The sequence below is a fragment of the Lepisma saccharinum genome, chromosome 8 (genome assembly GCF_977018435.1).
Source record: "Lepisma saccharinum chromosome 8, izLepSacc3.1, whole genome shotgun sequence".
Classification (NCBI taxonomy): Eukaryota; Metazoa; Arthropoda; class Insecta; order Zygentoma; family Lepismatidae; genus Lepisma; species Lepisma saccharinum.
The window spans coordinates 21,703,991-21,725,668 of record NC_139236.1 but is presented as its reverse complement, the minus strand read 5'-3'; the positions used below and the strand labels follow the sequence as shown (position 1 = coordinate 21,725,668).

Genomic DNA, 21,678 nt, shown 5'->3' with positions numbered 1-21,678 from the left:
TTTATACATACAGTACACTATACTACATACGTATACAGTACAGTGGGATCCATGAGTATTATCGTGCAAATTGTCCATCACCATGTTCTTGCACTTTATTTGACCCAATAAGAGCTTCAAGGATTAAAATAAAACTCGAAACAAGCTGTTGAGAACTTCTGCACCAACATACATAAAAATCCATCGCTCAAAAATACATAGGATGTAAGAGAAAAATTCATGAAAATAGTCATGGACAATTTGCACGGTAATACTCATGGATCCCACTGTACAACAAAACAAACGACATGAGAAAACACTCGTTGAATCTTGCTTTTTTAATGTGCGGATAACTGGCGTTGCGGATAATTGACGTGCGGATAAACGACTACTATATAGTCAGTGCTACTGTACTTCGTATCTTTTGAGACGGGGGGGGGGGGGGTCCGCACCCCTGGATCCTCCTAAATACGTCCTTCCTGTCCTTCAAAGCCCTATGATTCCAATATAATTCTTGTCTTCCAAAAAGTTCAGAGTACAACAAAGGCTAAAATAATATATTTTTAATTATTTAATTTTAGTACTTGATAAAACTTTCGGGGTAGGGGTCCGGACTCCCTAAACCCCCATAAATACGTCCTTGCTTATTACCAACATTATTCAGCATCTATTTAGAAAAACTAGTAAACACCTGTTTCCAGAGTATGAGGTGCTAATAATATAATGAAGAAGAACTGAATGTATAAGATTTGCATGGCTTTGTTAGCAGAAGACTTGAGAACGGTGAAAACGTAAGTGCCGACTGTAAGCATTCGGGATGAAAATAAATGTGAATAAGACAAAGGCCATGGTTAATGGGAAAGAAACCTAAGAAAACTAACGTGAGACTTCAAGGTCAAAGTATAGAGCATCTTAAATGTCTAATTTGCTGTTACATTTGACTAGGGGGAAGAGGTAATACAACCATCATCCACTGCTCACTGCTTCGAAATAAAGTGTCGCAAATGAATGAATTGAGGTAGTTATTTTTGCAATAGTTAATTGCATATTGAGTTTTTCAAACAATTTTTCAGGAATTTTAACTTGCCCTTAGACTGTAAAATTCGATACTGTATTGCATTAATACTTACAAAGCAGAGCTTTCCTGTAACCGTTTTCTATGTCTTATCAATTCAGAAAATTTCCTGCGGGTTGTGGACAATTTTACTAGTAATCGAGGGTGCTGCTTTTCGAACATTTACTTCCGAGTGTACTGTCTCACTCGATCTCCGACGGTTGGTTTCATCTCAAACGAGTATGCTACTTTATGTGAACATAATTGTACAATGAGTTTCTGACTTCGTTTAAATTATCTTTCACTCAAGTCCATGAAATTTCCAACAAAAGGGAAAATTCTCTCCATTGAAAGTATTGATTGATTGATTTTCTTTATTTTACTTCGCTTCTTGTGCCACCTTTGGCTAATTTTGCGTAGATGGGGATGGGTGATGACATGATGAAATTAATGAATGAACACTCACAAACATCTATACCCAGGCAGGATTCGAACCCGAGACACCTGTGACCTTCAAACCTAAAACAGGCGACTTCACAGCGCAACGGGGCTGGTTATCTCAAAACTCAAAGCAAGTTGGAAAAACTTTCTGGTGACTATGGTTCAGTTTTAAAAGAAAACATGCTTCAATCACATCTGGCAGTGACCAGAGTATTCCCTCCTGACTGCCTCCCCTCCTCCTCTTTCGTCCCTTCACTTAATTACCAGATCGTAAAACCCTCACGGTACAAGGCGCTGTAGCCGCGGGGCCGATTTGCCGAAAGGGCATGGTTTATCGCACCAAATTCGAACACCATTTTGGTCACGTACCGTATTTCATTTTCTGACTAAGCGTGGAATGATTTCGTGGTTAGGGAGGCTTGTTAGTTTCAATCTCTCAGCATAAGTACACTCTAACAACGAAAACATTTAACCTGGCCTGGCTTCAGAAGACGAAATACAGAGCTAGACCAAGAAGGGGTTTGAATTTGGTGCGATAAGTGAGAGCAGTTGAAAAAAACGGCAGCGAAGATGGAAGATGTCTGATAGGGACAGAGGGAAATTCGTAGACAGCGATGCCAACGCCTCCCTCGCACTTCTTCGTACTATTGTTAGGAAAGGGACTAACGACACTCTCGAAATCGCGATTCCTTTCAACATCCAGCCGAGGCTTAACACTGGATAGACCAAATTTGGAGAGATGCACGACAAAGGACCACTCTATGATGATAAATACCGCACGTACCGAAACTTTGAAAAAAAAAATGAAATTACAGGGTTCGGATAGTTTGCGTAATTACGGAAAATTTCAAACTTTGGGCCTTTGCTTCTGCTTTTCCCTGGACCCTTAATTTTCGGATGTTACTTAAAATGTTGCTTTTACTCATTCTTAAATTTAGAATTTAAAATTTTTAAAAAGACGCATTGGTTCAGCAGTTATAGCCTTTTATCTTCAATTTATCCCATAGTAACAAAAGGGAAACAAAGGGCTTTTTCAAACGGCGCCTGCTAATAATAGTAACAATGGATGTATTGTTTTGTAATTACAGTATATAATACTTTTATTCGTAAACTAATGAAAAAAGATAGAACTGAAATACAGTGCATACTTTTCAAGAAATGACGTGTCAATTGCTGTCGGGTGCTAACACTTAGTCGGGGCAAATTTCGACAATCGGGACTTCGCCCCAGCATTCCCCCTGAATCCTTAATTGTCGGACTTTGCTTAAAATGTTCCTTTTTACTCATTCTTGCTTGTGAAATACATTTTTTCAAAAAGATGCAGTGGTTTACAAGTTTTAGATACTTTTAGAAATCTATACCATAATAATCTGGCAGATACAAGGGAAACGAAGGGAAACAAAGGATTTTTTCAAACTTAATTTGTTAATAGTTGTAACAATGGATGTATTGTTTTGTAATTCGAGTATGTCATACCTTCATATGTATACTAAAGATGAGAAAAGACAGAACTGAAATATCGTGTGTAGTTTTTGAGAAAGTTCACATGTGGCGGTCGAAATTTCGACCGTCAGGCAGCTAGAGGTTAAACATACGTGTCGATTTATTTCCACTTATCAGGGCTCAAAGCTAGATTTGATCTCCGGGGCAAGGGCTGATGGGTTATCAAGGGAGCTTTGTAAACCAAGTGCATTTTCAAAAGCTTAACAGTAATGAAGGTAAATTAAATAATGTGTGTGGGGGGGAGTTATTATAAAACACAACATTTAGAAATACCATACAAATACTACAGTTTTTTCTACATCTTCTAAAACATCTCTTGAAGTGTTAATTGACTGCTACTGACATCGTCCCTTATTTGAGTTCGTATTTTAAGTCCACTTTAACTTTATGCACAGTAAGGCTAATTGGGACTGGACTTACAGTTTAAAGTGGGATCCGAACCACTATGTGCCTCCACCGGATATCAAACCCAGGATCCCTTGATTACAAGGCGGCAACGCCACCCCTGAGCCATCGGGGAGACCCTATGGTCCCTTACTACACACTACTTTTGATGATACAGATAGTTATATCATACAAGCAAAATGCATAACATTCAATAATAGTGCAGATGCGGAAGGAATGTGAATGATGATGTCAAAGTCACAGATGTTTGCCTAAATGGGAGGCTGCATCAGGGGCACAGAAGGTACAGATAAAGAAGCTCACCTATGGAAGAACTTTCTAAAGTCTAGAGAAATACTAGAAGCTACATAGATTTCTGCTCATAAACAAGATGAATGAATGTAATGTTGCTGTTCATGTTCTGTGAATTTCTCTTGCACTAAGTTGACTAGATCAAAGTACAGGATACCAAAACACAAACATTCAAATAATGTTCATCATCGTTTACTGTTATTATTTCGTGCAAACGTATAAAACACATTATTTTTAGCTTCAAATAAAACATTGAATTATATTTGTACACATTCAGAACAGTTGATAGAGATTCCTACGAGGAAAAACTTGACAGCACAATCCTTTCTATTTAGATATACTGGGTGTTCAGAATTCCCTTACCATCCCTTGTAAAATCTGCAGTGATGTATTTTCATGGAATTTGATATGGGCGATACATAATAGGCCTAGGGGGACACCTTGTGGAGTATGTCACGTGGACAGCCGCCATCTTGGTTCCGCCATCTTGAATTCAACTTTTTTTATTTAAAATGATAGGTGGGTCATGTGATACATGACCATAGGCTAGAATTTCATGTAACTTCATTTGGTGAAAAGTTATTGGCAACTGAAAGTGATGTTGACCTGTTTGTTGCAGGTGCTGAACCATGCCGCTAACAACTGAGGAACGCATCCAGATCGTCAAACTGTGGGGTGGGAGAAGTGCCCGTGCAGTGACTGCCAATTTAAACCTGCGTCATCCAGAACGTCACCCTGTGTCACATATTGCAGTGGCACAGTTATTAACCAAATTCGAGGAGACTGGCACGGTCTTGGACAGATGGACAGACCACGTAGTGGACGACCGTGGACAGTCACGGATGAAGCACAAGCTACGGCAGTGTTGGACTCCTTCTCAACATCACTGCAGCGAAGCATAGCATAGCAATGCAATGTGCTATGAGACACAGTTACAGTGACTCATAGCTACAGAGGCACAAGTGGCATCCGTATAAGGTGCAAATGCAGTAACACCTCTCTAAGGACGATCCAGATCACTGCAGTTTTGCGAGTGGGCTATCGCACAAGTACGGCTAAATCCAAACGTCGCTATGCAGATACTCCATTCCGATGAAGCAAACTTCTACTTATATGGGGAGGTGAATAGGCAAAACATGCACTATTGGTCGCCTGACAACCTCGTATGGATAGTTCCCTCCAAAATGACCAGTGCAGGAAAGATTATGGTGTGGGCAGGCATATGGGGAACACTGATAATCGGTCCTTTTTTCATTCAAGGAAATTTAAATGCGGAACGATACCTGAGGATGGTACAGGAACAGATACTGTCAGCTCTGATGTCAGAAGATGGTACATTTCCCAGGTTCTTTCAAAAAGATGGTGTGCCACCCCATTATGGCATCCAGGTGCGTCAGTACCTGGATGAACAATTTCCTGGGGCATGGATTGGTCGACGTGGGCCCGTTGAATGACCTGCCAGATCACCTGACCTAACGCCAATGGACTTCTACCTTTGGGGCCACGTTAAGGTTATGGTGTATGGTGTGAAAATTCGTGATCTTCGTCATATGGAACAACGTATCATGACTGCCTTTGAACAAATTTCACCAGATACCTTACTCGGTGTCCACAGACATTGGGAGAAGCATCTGCACACGTGCATTGCCCCACACGGACAATATGTGGAGCACATTCTGTAACAGGTAAACATCACTTTCAGTTGCCAAACTTTTCACCAAATGAAGTTATATGAAATCTGATTTCAGATTTGACATCCTGACGAAATTCTAACCTATGGTCATGTATCACATGACCCGCCTATCATTTTAAAGAAAAAAGTTGAATTCAAGATGGCGACCGTCCGCGTGACATACTCCACAAGGTGTCCCCCTAGGCCTATTATGTATCGCCCATATCAAATTACATGAAAACACATCACCGTGGATTTTACAAGGGGTGGTAAGGGACTTCTCATACACCCTGTATATTGAAAACCAACAAAAAATTTAATGGGGCACCTATACTATCAACTAAAAACTTGACGTAACTTGTACAGTAATATTTGATTTGTGAGCAAGAATTTTTTACAAAATTTCCTTGCAAACCAATATAAATGGAATTTTAGTGCAAAACGCGACAATTAAGACCAACTTACTAATGTGAAATTAACTATAAAATGTCATTAATAAGCACAAACATTACAGGAAACATGGAAGGGCAAAATTCCTTCCCTGGTTGGGAATAAAATGTAAAATGTAGAGGTAGGGGGAAGAAAATGTAGAGATACGGAAATTAACTAGCTCCCCTTCAAATCTGTTACTGCTACCAGCCACAATATAAAATGAAATGAAAGTAAAAAATAAAACTTGACATATCCATCAGAAGAGTACGGAACAGGACACCATGATATAGCTACACAAAATGCACACACTGGGCACATGCAACGGACATAAAGAGATCACTCAAAATAGTTGTTAATTTCACTTCACACCATAAGCCTCTTCATTTGAGAACCACGATGTAAGGATTTTTGCATCTTATGGAGCAACAATCTGGACCAGGGGTGCCAACAGGGGGATAATGACGAAGACCCTGCCATCAACATTCTTGGGGAGGGGTACTTTTCCCTTCATTATCATTAAAATCAACATATTTTTCTAAAATATGTGTAAAAGGGACATCATGCTGCAATGTGTGTGGTGAGGCAGAGAGGAACATGCTTGATTAGTAATTAATTCACTTTAATTGCTTCTAAGTCTCTTTTGCTACTAGGTGCACCATATTTACTCCACTAGATGAAGAAAAGGAATAATTAGGAGGATGGGGCAGATCAATCAAGTAACTTGTTCAGTAAAGCTAAAATATAAGACTTTCAGTAATAGGACAGTAATAGCACTACGGCGTCATAATAAATACTTTATGGGAACTATGGAATGATCTGGAGGGACGTGCCACTGGCCATGGAGGGGGGAGGGTGATCTGGTAAATTGTTAGAAATTCATTATCCAGATATTCGTGAAGTATTTAACCTGTGGTTTATTTGATTTTCTAAAAATTTCGGGAGGGTCTGTAACCCTTGAGCTCCCCCCCGAATATGCTGCCCTCAACCCCTGCTTGAAAACAGCAATGCTTTACAGCCAGAGGCGTGCCGTGAATTTTAGTGATAGGCAAGCAATGGGTCATTTTTGAGTTTTTCATTTTGGCTAATTATAACATTTTCAAATGTAATATGGGGAGGGGCATAAGGGTAAATTTGGAAACAATATTACCACACCTTGAAATGATTAAACTCAAAACATACATAACACGTCCTGCAACAGACCATTGAGGGCCCAGGCCTACCTACCGACAGCCGGCCGCACTCCCACCTGATCCTACTCTTTGGTGGAAGATTATGCAACCAGTTATGGGGTGACATGTGGTCAGCACGACGAACCCCCAGTCATTGTTGTAGGTTTTTATGACCGGGTTATGCTACTCATTCGTAGCTCCCCAAATTAATCATGATGGTGAGTGTTTACCAGTCTCATACACAGGCCGAAATTTCAGGAGAAAAACTGTTACATTTCCGTAAGGAGACTCAAACCTGCACACGTCCCATAGACGGAGCCCAAAGCTTGACCGCACAGCCACAGTGTGAGACAAATTATTAAATTATCTAAAATACTACGTTCTGAAAAATTTGACCAACGGTTTGATTCTACTATTCCTGGATGGAGTAACAGTTAATAAATCTGGTCAGTTACCAGGGTTGCGCATTGCAATACTATACTAATACTTGATAGCTGTGGTGGTTTAGTCAACCTCCATGGCAGAGTGGTTAGCACAGCACACTGCAAAGCCAGGGATCCCGGGTTAGAATCCTGGTTCGGACGTGGATGTTTGTTTGTTCCAATGAAAATACAGAGAAAATAGAGAAAATTGATGTGTGTGAAAATTGAGAAAATAAGAGAGAAAAAGGGGGATACTACTGCTTAAAGGTATTATTTTTATTACAAAAAAAAAAAAAGTAGACAGGCTGACTGCTCATGCAGAAGACCTGGAATGAATGGGGTAGGTGATCTAAGGTCGGAATTTCTCTGGTCTTGTCCCTGTACTCCAGAACTCACCCAGCCTCAAATTAATGGGTCCTGAGGGGAAGGGGGGGTAAAGGCAGCCAGAGTTTCGTTGTGATCACATCACCTCCAAAATGGCAGAGATCAAGAATATGTCGGGCCCTACCCCCATATCCCCTGAATGTGCTTTCATGGCACGGTGCTATATGCACAGGGAACTTTACCTTTACAACATTAAGTAGCTGCACACACACACTTCTAAATCTGCTTGAATACTGTTTGTTCACAGTTTTTCTCATCATTTTTTTGAATGTTTCAAGTTTAAATATCTCCTCCGTGTTTTAACCATGCCAAAATTATAAGGCTGACATTTAATTGTCTTCACTGATTTCATCCAAATGGAATATCATATCCATCCCCCAAAATATCTGGTTGCTATGAAACTAACAGTTTCCATGAACAAAACATTAGTGACCCCAATTTGGATCCCAACATAAATGCACTATATTTAAAAAAAAAATAAAAAAAAAAAATTGCCAAGTCATAGCTTAAGAAATGTCCTAAAATATTTTAGTCTCTTTTCTAAATGTCCAAAAATATAGTTTAGGCAGATATCACAATTTGGAGCTACCTCAGAATATGAAAAAATCAATTTTTCATCCACCATCTTGAAATGCTTTCAACAAATGCAAAATAAAATCATTCCCTGGGTGTATTTAGTTGCGACATGAATTTCAGCTTAAGAACTCTAAATTTACTACAGATATCGTGGTCTCAAAATTGGTGACTTCCCCCACCCTTCCTAAACCACACACTATATTACAGAGATTTTATTGAAAAGCTCAAGTAATGTCCTAACGTAGCTGAGACTTGGTTTTCTTAAAACCAAAAATCTAACCTCATGAAAGCACACATGAAAAACATAAAATGGCGCCGGTCAACGTAGTTGTGTCTAGTTCAGCTCCCACTAAAAGTAGAATTATTTCAGATATTAGGTGTGCCAAGTGTTGTAAAATAGTGAGGAATGGTATAATTTCTGATAATGTGACAAATTGAACCATTTTCGATGTGTCGGAGTGGATGAGAATGATTTACCAGATGAAAATGTGGAGTTGAATTGTCCGCGATGCTACATAGATGCTCAAACCTTATAGATGGCGACCGGTTACGCTAGTAAAAATAATGAAGCATCTGTAATGAAGATTATTGAAATATTGAAAAACGACTTACAAGTTCTGAAGATTGAAAATGGAGAGTTAAGGAAGAACACTACTTTTCAAGCTGTAAATGAAGGTAAGCTTACTACTCCAAAGCAAGTAATTCCAAAGACAATGGGAAACTTTCCGCTATAAAGCCAGAAAGAACAATCAAATTATTTTTAACAATAGGATGTTACCTGTTCTAAAAAATAGATTTGAGCCTCTATCAGATTTGCCCACTGAAATAGAAGAAGAGAAAAGTGAACAACAATCTCGGAGTGAAAAAAAGGGGAGTACAGTCTAAGAACAAACCTAGGCCTATGAACATTTGCATATATCCCGATAGTCGGGGAAGAGGTGTTTATTCCAATATCTTAAGATATAGTCATCATAAAATTACAAGTATTGTAAAGCTTGGGGCAAAATTCTGTGATGCCACAGCCAAAGCATTAGTAAACAGCTCAGTTGACATTCCAGTTCTGTTAGCAGGAACAAACAATGTCGCCAGAAATAAACCCAAGGATCTTCTGTTTTCCCTTAGAAGTAAACTTCAGGAACTTTGAAGTGCCAGGCAAGTGTGTGTCTTCTCTGTGCCTCGACAACATGATCTGCCGCAGCGGTTTATCATCAACAGAGAAGTAGACAAAGCAAATAGTGAAATGTACAAGATATGTAAGGGTTTTAGAAATGTACGTAGACATAAGTAACTTAGGAAATAGATTTCATACTGCACACGGTCTTCATCTTAATAGATTAGGTAAAAATGTTGTTACTGATAAGATATTAGAGTTAGCAAATAAGTGTGCTTCTTCTGAGCCTATCCCTCTAAGTTACACTACTGATACTTTTTTGGATCGTTAGGTAGGCCTATGTCTATATACTCCGAAAGATCAAAATAATTCAGAAGTCAGGCCGGTAGAAGTGGTTATTAGTAGTCCTAGTAGTTTTAATAATCAATATAGGCCAATGTCTAACACAATTGAAGATCATCCAAGAAATTCAAAAATCAGGCATGTGGAAGTTGTTAGAGTCGATGAGGTATATGAAAGCGGCTGACCTTGAACAAGCCTCGATGCGCAGTAGCAAAAGGAGGAAGTACAGTCTGCCGTGGAAAACATGCGATGTCGTTCTTTTGTTTTTCGAGTGGTAAGAATTAGTTTGGTTTTCGTTGTGACTGTTCGTGTTTCTTCAGTGTGATCACAAAAATTTGTCAATATACATGTGCACAGATGGCTACAGAAACACTTAAGTGTTGTGTTCTACACAAACAAGCGCAAGATATGGTGTACAAAGTGTATCAGTTCTTCCAAAGTGAATCTCGCAGTGCAGCGGGTGCATGAGGGATAGGTCTGCGTACAGTCCAGACGATTGCGAAGGAAACCAGGTCGTCGATCGGTGATGCAGGGTCGGTTTCTTCGCTCACCTGGCAAACGTTGTAATCGGCGAAAGAATGTTACGCACTTGGACGATTTTGATAAAGGGGTATTGCGTAATATTATATTTGATATGTATGCAAATGGCGAATTTCCTACTGCAGTGAAACTTAGGGCTAAATTGATGGAAGCTATCGGGTTTGCAGGCAGTACGTGGTCAGTGTTAAAAATTTTGAAAAACATGGGGTTCAGATATAGAAAAGGCAACGATGGGAGGACATTTTTAATGGAGAGGGGTGATGTTGTAGCTGTGAGAGTGATCTTTCTCAGAACCATGCACGAAATCAGGAAAGCTGGTACTGCAAATATATATATATACTATTTAGATGAAACCTGGGTCAACCAGAATCACACGAAGACGAGCTGCTGGAAAGATGCTCGTCTTATAGTGTGTCATACTGGTTCAGCTGCTACAGGTTTTGTGCTCCAAAGTAAATTGGTTTTCCACTCCAAAACAAACAGTACTGACTATCATTCAGAAATGACGTCTGCCATGTTTCAAAAGTGGTTTCGCAAGCAGTTCTTGCCATTTCTCGCTCCTGAATCCGTGATTGTAATGGACAACGCGAGCATACATTCCTTGCAAGTGGATAAAATGCCTTCTTCGAACACAAGGAAGGTGGATATTATTACATGGCTCTGTAACAAGAACATTCCCCACACAAGCACGCAAACCCGAGCAGAATTGTTGCAGTAGGTGAAACTTCATACACCAACTCACAAAAGTTACGAAATCGATATAATACCAAGATAATATGGTCACAGAGTTGTTCGTCTCCCACCTTATCATTGTCAGTACAACCCGATTGAAATGATTTGGGCCCAGGGTGAAGGGGTTCGTAGCTGACAAGAACAAGACTTTTTGCCGACGTAGAGAAACTGACTCACGAAGCAATAGACAGAATAGGTGTTTCCAAGTGGGCAGATTGTGTGGCTCACTCAGAGAAAATACAAAAAGATGAAATAGTCAGAGACTATGTCATCAAGCAGGTCATTATAAATTTGCAAGACACGGATTCCGAAGAACTTGAATCAAGTGACGAGGTTGACATCTGTACGGAATGACCATTATGTAAGTAAATAGAATTTTAATTTTTCTTTTCAGTTTATGTTATGCATGCCAGACAGTTGTTTTCTTATTGCGAGTGCCACAAGACCGGTGCATGGTATCTGCGGCAAACGAAGTTGCCTTTGCAGCGCCGCGAAATAATGAATCAAGTTCTTCTCTTGTTTTCTCAGTAACCAAATAACATATCGCTGTAAATATTATATGAACTTAAAATTTGGAGTTTTCTTTGTAATTTTCTCACTGGAAGTTATTTCAAATCTAATTTAATAAAAATCGGCTCGCAAGAGAACTTTTTCTGTATACAATAATGGTCAATAAAATATTTCATTTATTTCACTTACTTTCAAGATTCTACATGTTTAATTTCCAGCACAATATCATTGTCTAAAGCTTTCTGGTAATACTCGTGCAGGACTGGTATCGATTATTGCAATAATAGCCGTGCAGTGGCAATTTACAATTGTTCGAATGTAAGCCGTTGTTTTTTATTTTGTAAGAGCTGGCGAGAACCCCGAACGGTGAGTAGGTGGCAACAGCAGAAATGTATCTCCCTCTCTCTCTGCGCGGACTTGTCAAGGTCAGCCGCTTTCATATTGCTCGTCAACTCTAATAGTAGCTTTAATAATCAATATAAGCCTAACGAAATTGTAACTCTTCTCTGGAATATCCAAGGCTTCTTAAATAAATATACTATTCTTGAAGACTATCTTTCTACATTGAATGCCGATTTCTTATGTATAATTGAGCATTGGCTACGTCCCAGTGAAATTGATCTTTATGGTTTTAAGGGCTACAGCTTAAGCAGTACTTATTGTAGACCCACTAGAAAACATGGAGGATGTGCTATTTTCATCAAGAAAACCTTTTCTCATAGGCCTGTTCACAGTGTAAACAGCATGTCCATTGAAATGGTATTTGAGGTTACGGCATCTTTTCTTGTAGACATAAACACAATTTTAGTTACGGTATATAGGCCAAATGTTGAGTGTAAAGATTTAAAATTATTTATTGATAAAATGCACAACCTCTTAGAACATTTGTGTGCATTTAATGCTAAGATTATTTTATGTGGAGATTTCAATATTGACTTCAGGTTAGTAAAGAATCTAGATGGAGTTATGTTAAATAATCTATTTTCCTCGTTCAATCTAGCTATAACTTACACCTGAGATTACTAGGCCCAAACTTGGAAGTGGTAGTTGCCTTGATAACATAGTTACTGTTATGGATGGGATAATTTAAAGCTCAATTGTTAAAACTGTTGTATCTGATCATTGGGCAGTTTTACTAAAGTCTCAGGTTAACTTTTCTAAAGTCACATCTAAAATTGATACCAAAAACTGCAAGGTAAGGTTGGGACTAATGAGAGAGGAAAATATTTTAAAATTTCATGATGAATTATCACTTTTTAATATAAATAACAAAGTGAAATTTTTAATGTTGGAAATGTCTAATTCAGCTGAATGTTGTAGGCAAACCTAATAAACCCAAACCTACAAGGGTTAGAAGTAAAAAAAATTGACAAACCCAAAGGAGAATGTGAACATTATTATGACTATTATATTAGTACTGGTTCAAATGGCATGAAGAATCTGTATATATATCGAAAGAAGAAATTATATAGATTAGTTAGGGAAACTAGGATTAAGATTAATGATAATTTTATAAACAACTCTAGTAATAGGTCAAAAGCAATGTGGGATACTGTAAAAAAAGAAAGTAATTCCATACATGTGAATAGAAACGATTTTAATAACCAACTTAGCGCATCTGAACTCAACAATTTTTTTATTAATAAAGTTGAAGAAACTGTGAGCAAAGTTTCATCTTGCCCAAGTAAAAATAACTCAAGCTATTATTTATGTAAATGGTTTATTAAAACCTACCACTACTTCTAATTTCCATCTTGTAGAAGTAAAAGACATTGAAAGAGTAATCATTAAAATGAGTAGTAGTAGATGTGAGGATATTTATAACTTAAGCTCCATCATATTGAAACATGGAGTAAATTTTATAATGGAACCTTTAACTCATATTATAAATTCATGTATTATTGGGTGTGTTTTCCCTGGAGATTTCAAGTTAGTAAAAGTGACACCCATATTTAAAAAGGGTAATAAGTATTTTCCTGATAGCTACAGACCTATTTAATTGGTTCCAGTTGTCTCAAAAGTTTTTGAGATTGTCCTAAATAATCAGATTGTTGATTATCGTACTTACGCATGTATAGTGTGTGTGTAAAATGCGCACCCTGGTTTTTGATGGGTAAAAGTGACAAAAGATTTTATATTGTATATAATGTGCAGTACAATCCAGTTTCAAGAAATGGCTTTCTTAGTTGTAGGTCGTAAAGCTGTTGCTATGCTGATCAAGAGTAAATGACATCATACCTATTCAATGAGTCACCCGTTGCTATGTGGACCAAGATGAAAATATACTCTTGTGTAAACAATACGTCTCCAACTCATGTCACCCCCCTCTCCCTCCATTGTGTTTAGCATCCTAAAGTTTTCACTCTTTAACCACCTTATTTATTCTGTAATAGTAGAAAGTGAGATCAAAATTACATTATGAATTTGCAGTGCTCGGGAAGTTATTTTCTATTTCTTGCCCAACAAATACTGCTGATATGCATCCCATGTCACGAAAGGTGCATGCTCGAATTCCTAAAGAATTGCACTGCTTTTCTTTGTGTCGCAGAACATTAGATTACAAAGTGAAAAATCATGTGAAATGGCCTTCAAACTTTTATACGTGGATTTGCTCATTCCTACTTTACTTTTTCTAAAAGAACTTCAAAATATATACTTTTTCTTTCTGTGACTAATGTAACATTTATACAAGGCACATTCAGGACCTTCCAAATAGCAGTTAGCTCCACAACATTTCTTCCATGAAGGAATTTACACATTCCATATATGTCATATTAATTGGCCAGTAATACATTTTAATTTTTATTATCTTTTTCCTTATGTTGTGATTTCTTTCATCCGAAGTACCATAAAAATCAGAACGTTCCTTTGTTTTGTGTTCAACTTATTTCGACCGCATTTCACATTAGTGCTGTTATCTTGAATGGAATACTGTTTCCATATAACAGCAGGATTTAAGCTTTACAACGATATATAACATGATAGGGTTCCATAAACATGAAAAATTAATGCAAGTGTCCCAAAATCATTGATCGACCCTGTACGGTTTCATGTTGGCTGTCTGAATTATTCCGTGCATAATACGCACCACAGTTTTTTGGGGCAAAAATGTTGGAAAAAATGTGCATTATACATGAGTAAATACGGTATTTTGAATAAAATAAGTTATTTAGTAACTCTCAATTTGGCTATAGAACTGGGCTTGGTACTGTTAAGGCTGTTGTCTCATCCTTGAAAAATTGTATATTAGGATTAGACAGTAAGAAAATTGTTAATGTGAAACTCTATGATTTGTCCAAAGCTTTCGATACTGTATCTCACTCCCTTCTGCTAAAAAAGTTAAGATTTTATGGTTTTGAGGATGGAGTGCTGTCACTTTTGCAATCATATCTAAGTGGGAGATCTCAGAGAGTAGTTTTTGAAGAAAAGGAGTCAAATTTGTTACCTGTTAAACATGGAGTACCTCAAGGATCTATTCTGGGCCCTATTCTTTTTATTATTCACATAAATGATTTGCCATATAACATTTCAACACCCTTGGTCAGTAGTTACCTATTTGCTGATTGTATCAATACCTGTTTGAACTCAGATTTTAATAATCTTTTAAGGTCCTCATTAAAATCTACTTCCGATATTGTTCAGGACTGGTGTACTGCTAACTTGCTTTGCGTAAACACTGATAAGATCCAAAATTTGGAATATAATATTAATAATATATATATATATATATAATAGTAATAATCATAATACAGAGCATGAAAATAATTCTGTCACTTTTTGGGGATTTTTAATAGATAATCATTTGGAATGGGAGGATCATATCAGTAGAGTTGAATCCAGAGTTAGCAAAGGGGTTTATTTAATGCCTGGGTTAAGATTGTGTGTAAGCTTGAATGTTCTAAAAACTGTTTATTAGGCACAGATACACAGTCACTTAAGCTATGGTACCCTACTTTGGGGTCATACACGGAAAAATTTATTGTAAAAGTTGATCGTTACAGGTGAAATTATGTGGCTTGCAAACATACAGATGTGACTGATACCTAAAGTGCTACCACATTTCAAAATTATAATCTTTGTTCGTTCAATGTTGTATCTAAATATTTCAGACCCTCTTGATTTTTGTTTCTTGGAAATATTTTCGTATTATTTCTGTTAAAAGTCTATTTCTAGCATGATTTGAGAAACATTTCCTGAAAAAAACCACTGTGACTTGTACCGCATAAATTATTTTGAGTATTATAAGCTTGGCTAAGCCTTTATTTTACAAGTTTTCTCAAACTGTTGACAATTCTAGAACCTCACAATTATTTAAAGTAATAATATACATTTTCAGAAGAAAAAAAAAATTGAGTGGGTTTTTGTGAAAAACATGTGTGGAGAAAACTGGGCTGGCGTAGTTTTGTCTACAACTGCTTTTCTTATGCAATTATATTATTTTTCCTAACTATTTTCAATGCAACTTGGCAGAGTTGTAGGAAGTAGTTGTGTATACATACTAATTTTGCTTGTTACTCTGGTCCATTGTGGTGACCATGAGGAAAAGGCTGCCAGATAAGGATTTGTTGTGTAAAATTTCAAATTTCTTCTTCTTTAATTTTCATTAATGGCAGGGAAAACGTATAAATTACAAGTAAGTCTTGAAGCTTTTCTGGAAACGAATGATGAGTGAGTTGTGGAAAAGACTGCAAGCTTTCAAAAGCTAACATCACTCTCATCTTCAGGGTAGAAGTGCAGTCCTGAGCGTCAACTGAGTGTATTATCTGCAAATGTGGTAAAGCATACATTGGGCAGGAAAATAGAACAGCGCTGTAAATAACACCAAAGTTACAGTAAGAATTTCCATCCAGAAAAGTCAGGACTAGCAGAACATTCAATCAACGAAGGACATAGACCAGATTTCAGCAACACAGAAATCATAGCCAAAACTTCCAACTACTGGGATTGCATCACCAAGGAAGCAATAGCCATTCACAAAGAAAAAGAGAATCTTAATCGTAGCATGAGGCTCGAACTGGACCCAGCCTGGCTAGCGATAGTTAACCAGAAGGGCAGATGGAGCAGACATGGCACCCGAATGGTCTACCATCTTCACCAGGATCCCCCCTCCATGAACATGTATACACCGGGTTGACGCTCAGGACTGCTACCCTGAAGATTAGAGTGACATTAGCTCTCGAAAGCTTGGAATCTTTTCCACAAATCTCCTGGCCGATAAGGCTTTAGATTAGTTGCTATGATTTTGTTTTGTATGCCGCGGCATGTACCTGAAAAGTTTCCATCCCGAGAGGCTAAGAGGCACTACAGAGAATCATAATAAACATAAAAGTATTAATAATTACTAAAGAATTCATAATCCTTTTGGCATAATCGATTGTCACTGCACAGGTATATTCATCAACAGTTCACAACTAGTGGATTAAGAAAATAATGTTGCTGTAGCAATCAAACAGGATTCATTCAAATGCCATATAGGGTGAAAAATTGAGAAAACACTGTCATAGTACTTGCCTGCTGTTGAATCACCACCCCCGGTTGTTCCTCCACTTTGCTGGTCCTGGTCTGAAACAATTAAATGAGTAAATTAATGAAACTATCACCTTTATTTACAATTTACTGAAAGGATCATTTCATAATGAAGTTACCAATAGTCCTGCTCAGCAATCATTTTGCACTGACTCTGCAGCCAGAAATTTCCAGTAATGTAGAAAATAGTTGATGAAAAGATTATCTCAGGCCAGGTGAGATTTGGCTAGCTTACCAAGCTCCTGAGAGCTAATGACACTCTCATCTTCAAGGTAGAAGTGCAGTGCTGAGTGTCAACCTGGTTTATATGTGTTTTGAAATGGAGGTTTGTAGCAAAGATGGCGGAACAATTGAAAGCCATGTCTGCTGTGTTCGGGCTGCTGTTTGGCTATCACTAGCCATACCAGGTTCAGTTTGAGATCAGTGTCATGATTAAGATTCTGATTTTCCCCATGAATGGCTATTGCTTCTTTGATAATGTGGTCCCAGTAGTTTGATGATTTGGCAATAATTTCTGGTTTGCTCAAATCTATTCTATGGCCCTCGTTGATAGAATGTTTGGCTAGTCCCAATTTTTCTCGATGGAAATTCTTGGTGTAACTTTGGTGTTCTCTGCAGTGCTGTTCAATTGTCCTGCCCATTTGACTGAAGTATGCTTTACCGCATTTGCAAATAATATGTTAAATTCCAGGTGTTTTGGGACCTAAATAGTCCTTTGAGTCCTGATCTTTGGGGGTGGTTTGTGAATAGTTATTATGTTGTGTTTAGCAAGAATGATAATTCCGGAGAGGTTTTTGATGTATGGTACGATGGCTATCTTCTGGAGGCCTTCTGTTTCACGTGGGTTTCCTGCCGTGTCTGAATTCCTTGATGTGTCCGGGACACTAGAAGAAAACCTAGATGCATCAGGAAATGTGAAACCTCAGGAAACCCAAGCACATCAAGCAATTCGGACACAGCATGAAACCTAGACAAAACAGAGGACCAGAAGATAGCCGTCCTGCAATATATCAAAACCTCTCCAGAATTATTAGCCACACTCTTGCTAAACACAACGTAAAATCTATTCACAAAACACTGCCGAAGATCAGGAACCTACTATGCAACTCCCAAGGCCAATTTAGGAATCAAAACACATGGAGTTTAACACACTGTCTGTAAATGTGGTAAAGCATACTTCAGTCAGATGGGCAGAACAGTTGAACAGAACCACAGATTAGATTTCAGCACCACAGAAATTATTGCCAAATCATCAAACTACTGGGACCGCATTATCAGAATCTTAATCGTGACACGGAGCTCAAATTGGAAATTGTCTGGATACCGATAGACAAATAGCAGTGTGAATGTAGCAGACTCAGTTGCCGATTGGTCCACCATCTTCACTGGGAACCTCCATCTCCAAACACATATAAGCTGGTTTGACACTCAGCACTGCGCTTCTAACCCTGAAGATGAGAGTGACATTTCTCTCGAAAGCTTGGTAATCTAGCCAGATCTCATCTGGCCGATAGCTCGAGATAATCTATTCATCATTCGTCGACTTACTAGAAAATAGTTATTCATAAAATTAATTGTTTTATATTTTACTTAGAAATAAAAGGTACATTCATTCATTTCTGGTGACCAATTCAAACGTAATGAGAATTCAAGACTGTTGCACCATAAATCAATTGCTTACTTAAACATCAAAATTGACAGGGATTTATGAACGCTACTGTTCAGATAAATTGGCACACTCACAAAATTGAAGCGTGTCGAATGACTCTCACCACGTATTTCAATTCAGATCTACCCTTCTAATATATTGTTTAGCAATGTTCCATTACATAACAGCATGAAATGCAGCATAAACCTGCAATTCAGTGTGAAATCTTACTGTCTATGGAAATTTGAAAAAAATTGTAAATGTCCTACACTGTGAGCATCACATAATTTGCATTAACCGCTTGCCTCACAAATTAATTTCTAAAATTTGGTCCCAAATTTAGAATTTTTTAAAATCCAGTTTATTTGTTGTATATTGTATGCTCTCTACTGAAAATACATATTTTGCCTGAAATATAACTAAGAAGATAAAATATCTATATATATAAAACTTACATTTTATTATCCCAAGTTAACTTGGGCTACACAGACATGCATGAAGAATGTTAATTTTTATGAACATAATGTAAAAAACTTATTTCTACAAAAAGTTTATAACGTACTGCCTCTAAATATTGTATATATGAAATGAAAGTTAACAATTCAGTTCACTTACTTATAAACATTAGGTATATGTGTACATGTGTATGTAATGAACAAATTTTATTATCCCGAGTATACTCAGGTTCAGTGGCGGCGATTCGGTTCCAAAACAGTGGGGGGAGACAGTTTACTTCCCCTTGTAGATAAGGTTAGGGAGCAAAATAGGCAAAAAGTGGGGGGACAACCCCTAATCGCCTCCACTGGTCGGGCTAATGAAGGATATACATTTTCATCATAATAATAAACGTAAACATAATATCTTGCCTTCAAATGTTGTATATATGTTTTTAAAATCTTACAAATAGCAGTTCTGATTCTGAAATTATTAGATAAGCACAGTATGGTGAATTCTGAAGCATGGAGCTAGACATAAGAGGACTTTGCAATCTGGGCAGTAGTAATGTGGTTCAATTGTCAATCTTCTTGCCATTGTTATGTCAACTCTGCTACACATTCCAAGCATCAAGCTGAGTAAAGTGCTGGTGCCAAGTGGACATTTCTGTACTTTGCGGCAGAGGGCCTCTCATGAGTTTGTACAGGACAAAAAAATTCAAAGGGAAAAAGTAGTTTGGGATAATATAAAAAGTACACCCAGCACCCTGTCCAAGTTTACTCGGGATAATAAGGCAAGCTGTTAAGAAAAGTGTTGTCTTTCAGACAGGAAAGGAGGCAATCAGAGGGAAATTGCATATCATGTGGGTATTTGTTCCTCTACAGCCTGAAAATATTGAGTTGATGCATTGAATAGTTTGCATGAAAAAGCAAGAGGTTAAACATTCCTCACTATTTCTTGAAATTTGTATTAAAAATAACATTAAGAATTTATTCTTCTTAAACTGAAAATGTGTCGATTTCACATGATTGGCTAACATTTCCTAGTACTGTTGAACCTGAGTTATACATATGTCAAGGTGAAGACAAAATAATACGTATAACTGTGAATTACTTACAAATCAGATTTAGATACCATGTCATATCATTATTATAATATTGTATCTTTCTTGAAGAACAAGATATACGTAATACAGGTTATTTCTGTCATAACGTAGTAAATTAATTAATCTAAAAGTTTGATTTTTAAATACATAACATTTGTAAGTTTATTAGTGAACACTTTGGTACAGTAGACACTATAGTTTTATTAGTTTTACTACCATTTTTGTTTAAAAAAAATTTCTAAAATAGCATTTCTTTTACTAATGACTGTACAAAGTGTGGTATAATCGATCCCTAAATCTACAGCTATTTCAGTTTTAATTTAATGTAGATTAGCATCCACTTCCCACATAAATTTTACTTTCTGGTCAAGCGTGTAACTTTCCTCTTGCTGTTCTCCATGGCTGACTAGTAGCAACCGAAAACTGTCACTTTTGTAGCTTGGTTACATACAAATCAACCGTATTTTATGAAAATTAGTATGTATAACACCAGAATTAGTATGCATCCATTACGTAGAAATAAGGTTTAATTAACATGTTATTATTTAAGAGACTCCCCGATGGCGCAGTGCTAGGGTAGTTGCCTTGTAATCAAGGGGTCCTGGATTCAATACTCGGTGGAGGCACATAGTGGTTTGGATCCCACTTTAAACTGTAGGTCCAGTCCCGATTAGCCTTACTGTGGACTTAAAACACCAAATCAATAACACGTTAGTAAATTATATTTTGCTGGGACCTACAGTAATTTACGTACAAAACAGAATTGCGCAGAACTGGGTTACGTAAAAAGCCATCTAGACTGTATTCACCATGAATGATTCTGTCCTGTATTGCGACTAAAAATACTACAGTGTATTGTACCTTTTACTTATAACAATCTCATCACCCAATTCACACTATGTATTGTGGTGTATAAGCACTCTTTGATCCCTATATTGCAGGAACTGGTATCAAATAGCAGCAGACAATGCCAGTCAACAGAGCACCTGGCAGCATGCCACAAAACAATACAAAACGTAACCCTGCCTAGCAGAATTACAGTTATGAGAGGATGGTGGCAATGAGAACCGAAATTACTAGAACACCTTTCACAAATAATTAATTACTTCCTTCTAGTATGATAATTTTCTGTGGAGTCTTTCATGTCCCAAAATATGAATATAGTGATTCTTAAACATACTTGACATCATTTTACTATATTCGCATGTAAGTAATAATAATAAATTTATTAAGCGGGCAAGGTTCAGCCAAGGGCTGCTCTGTCACCTAACCCATGTCAATATGATAATATATACAGGGGATGGACAAAAATATGGAAACACCTGCAGAAATGCACATTACCTTTATTAATATCGAGTAGAACCACCTTTGGCACGCAGAACGGCTTGCAGTCGACGTGAA

The 21,678-nt window shown here is 37.5% G+C and overlaps 1 protein-coding gene across 3 annotated transcripts in view; it reads right to left on the bottom strand.

Annotated features, from left to right (window-relative positions):
• The window catches only part of fry (microtubule binding protein furry), a 1,034,138-nt gene that overhangs the window by 991,609 nt on the left and 20,851 nt on the right, over positions 1-21,678 (bottom strand). For all 3 annotated transcript variants that reach the window (XM_083126340.1, XM_083126342.1, XM_083126341.1), the window contains exon 3: positions 17,075-17,125. In XM_083126340.1, coding sequence (XP_082982466.1) covers positions 17,075-17,125 — 51 coding nt within the window. The remainder of the gene's footprint in view (positions 1-17,074; positions 17,126-21,678) is intronic.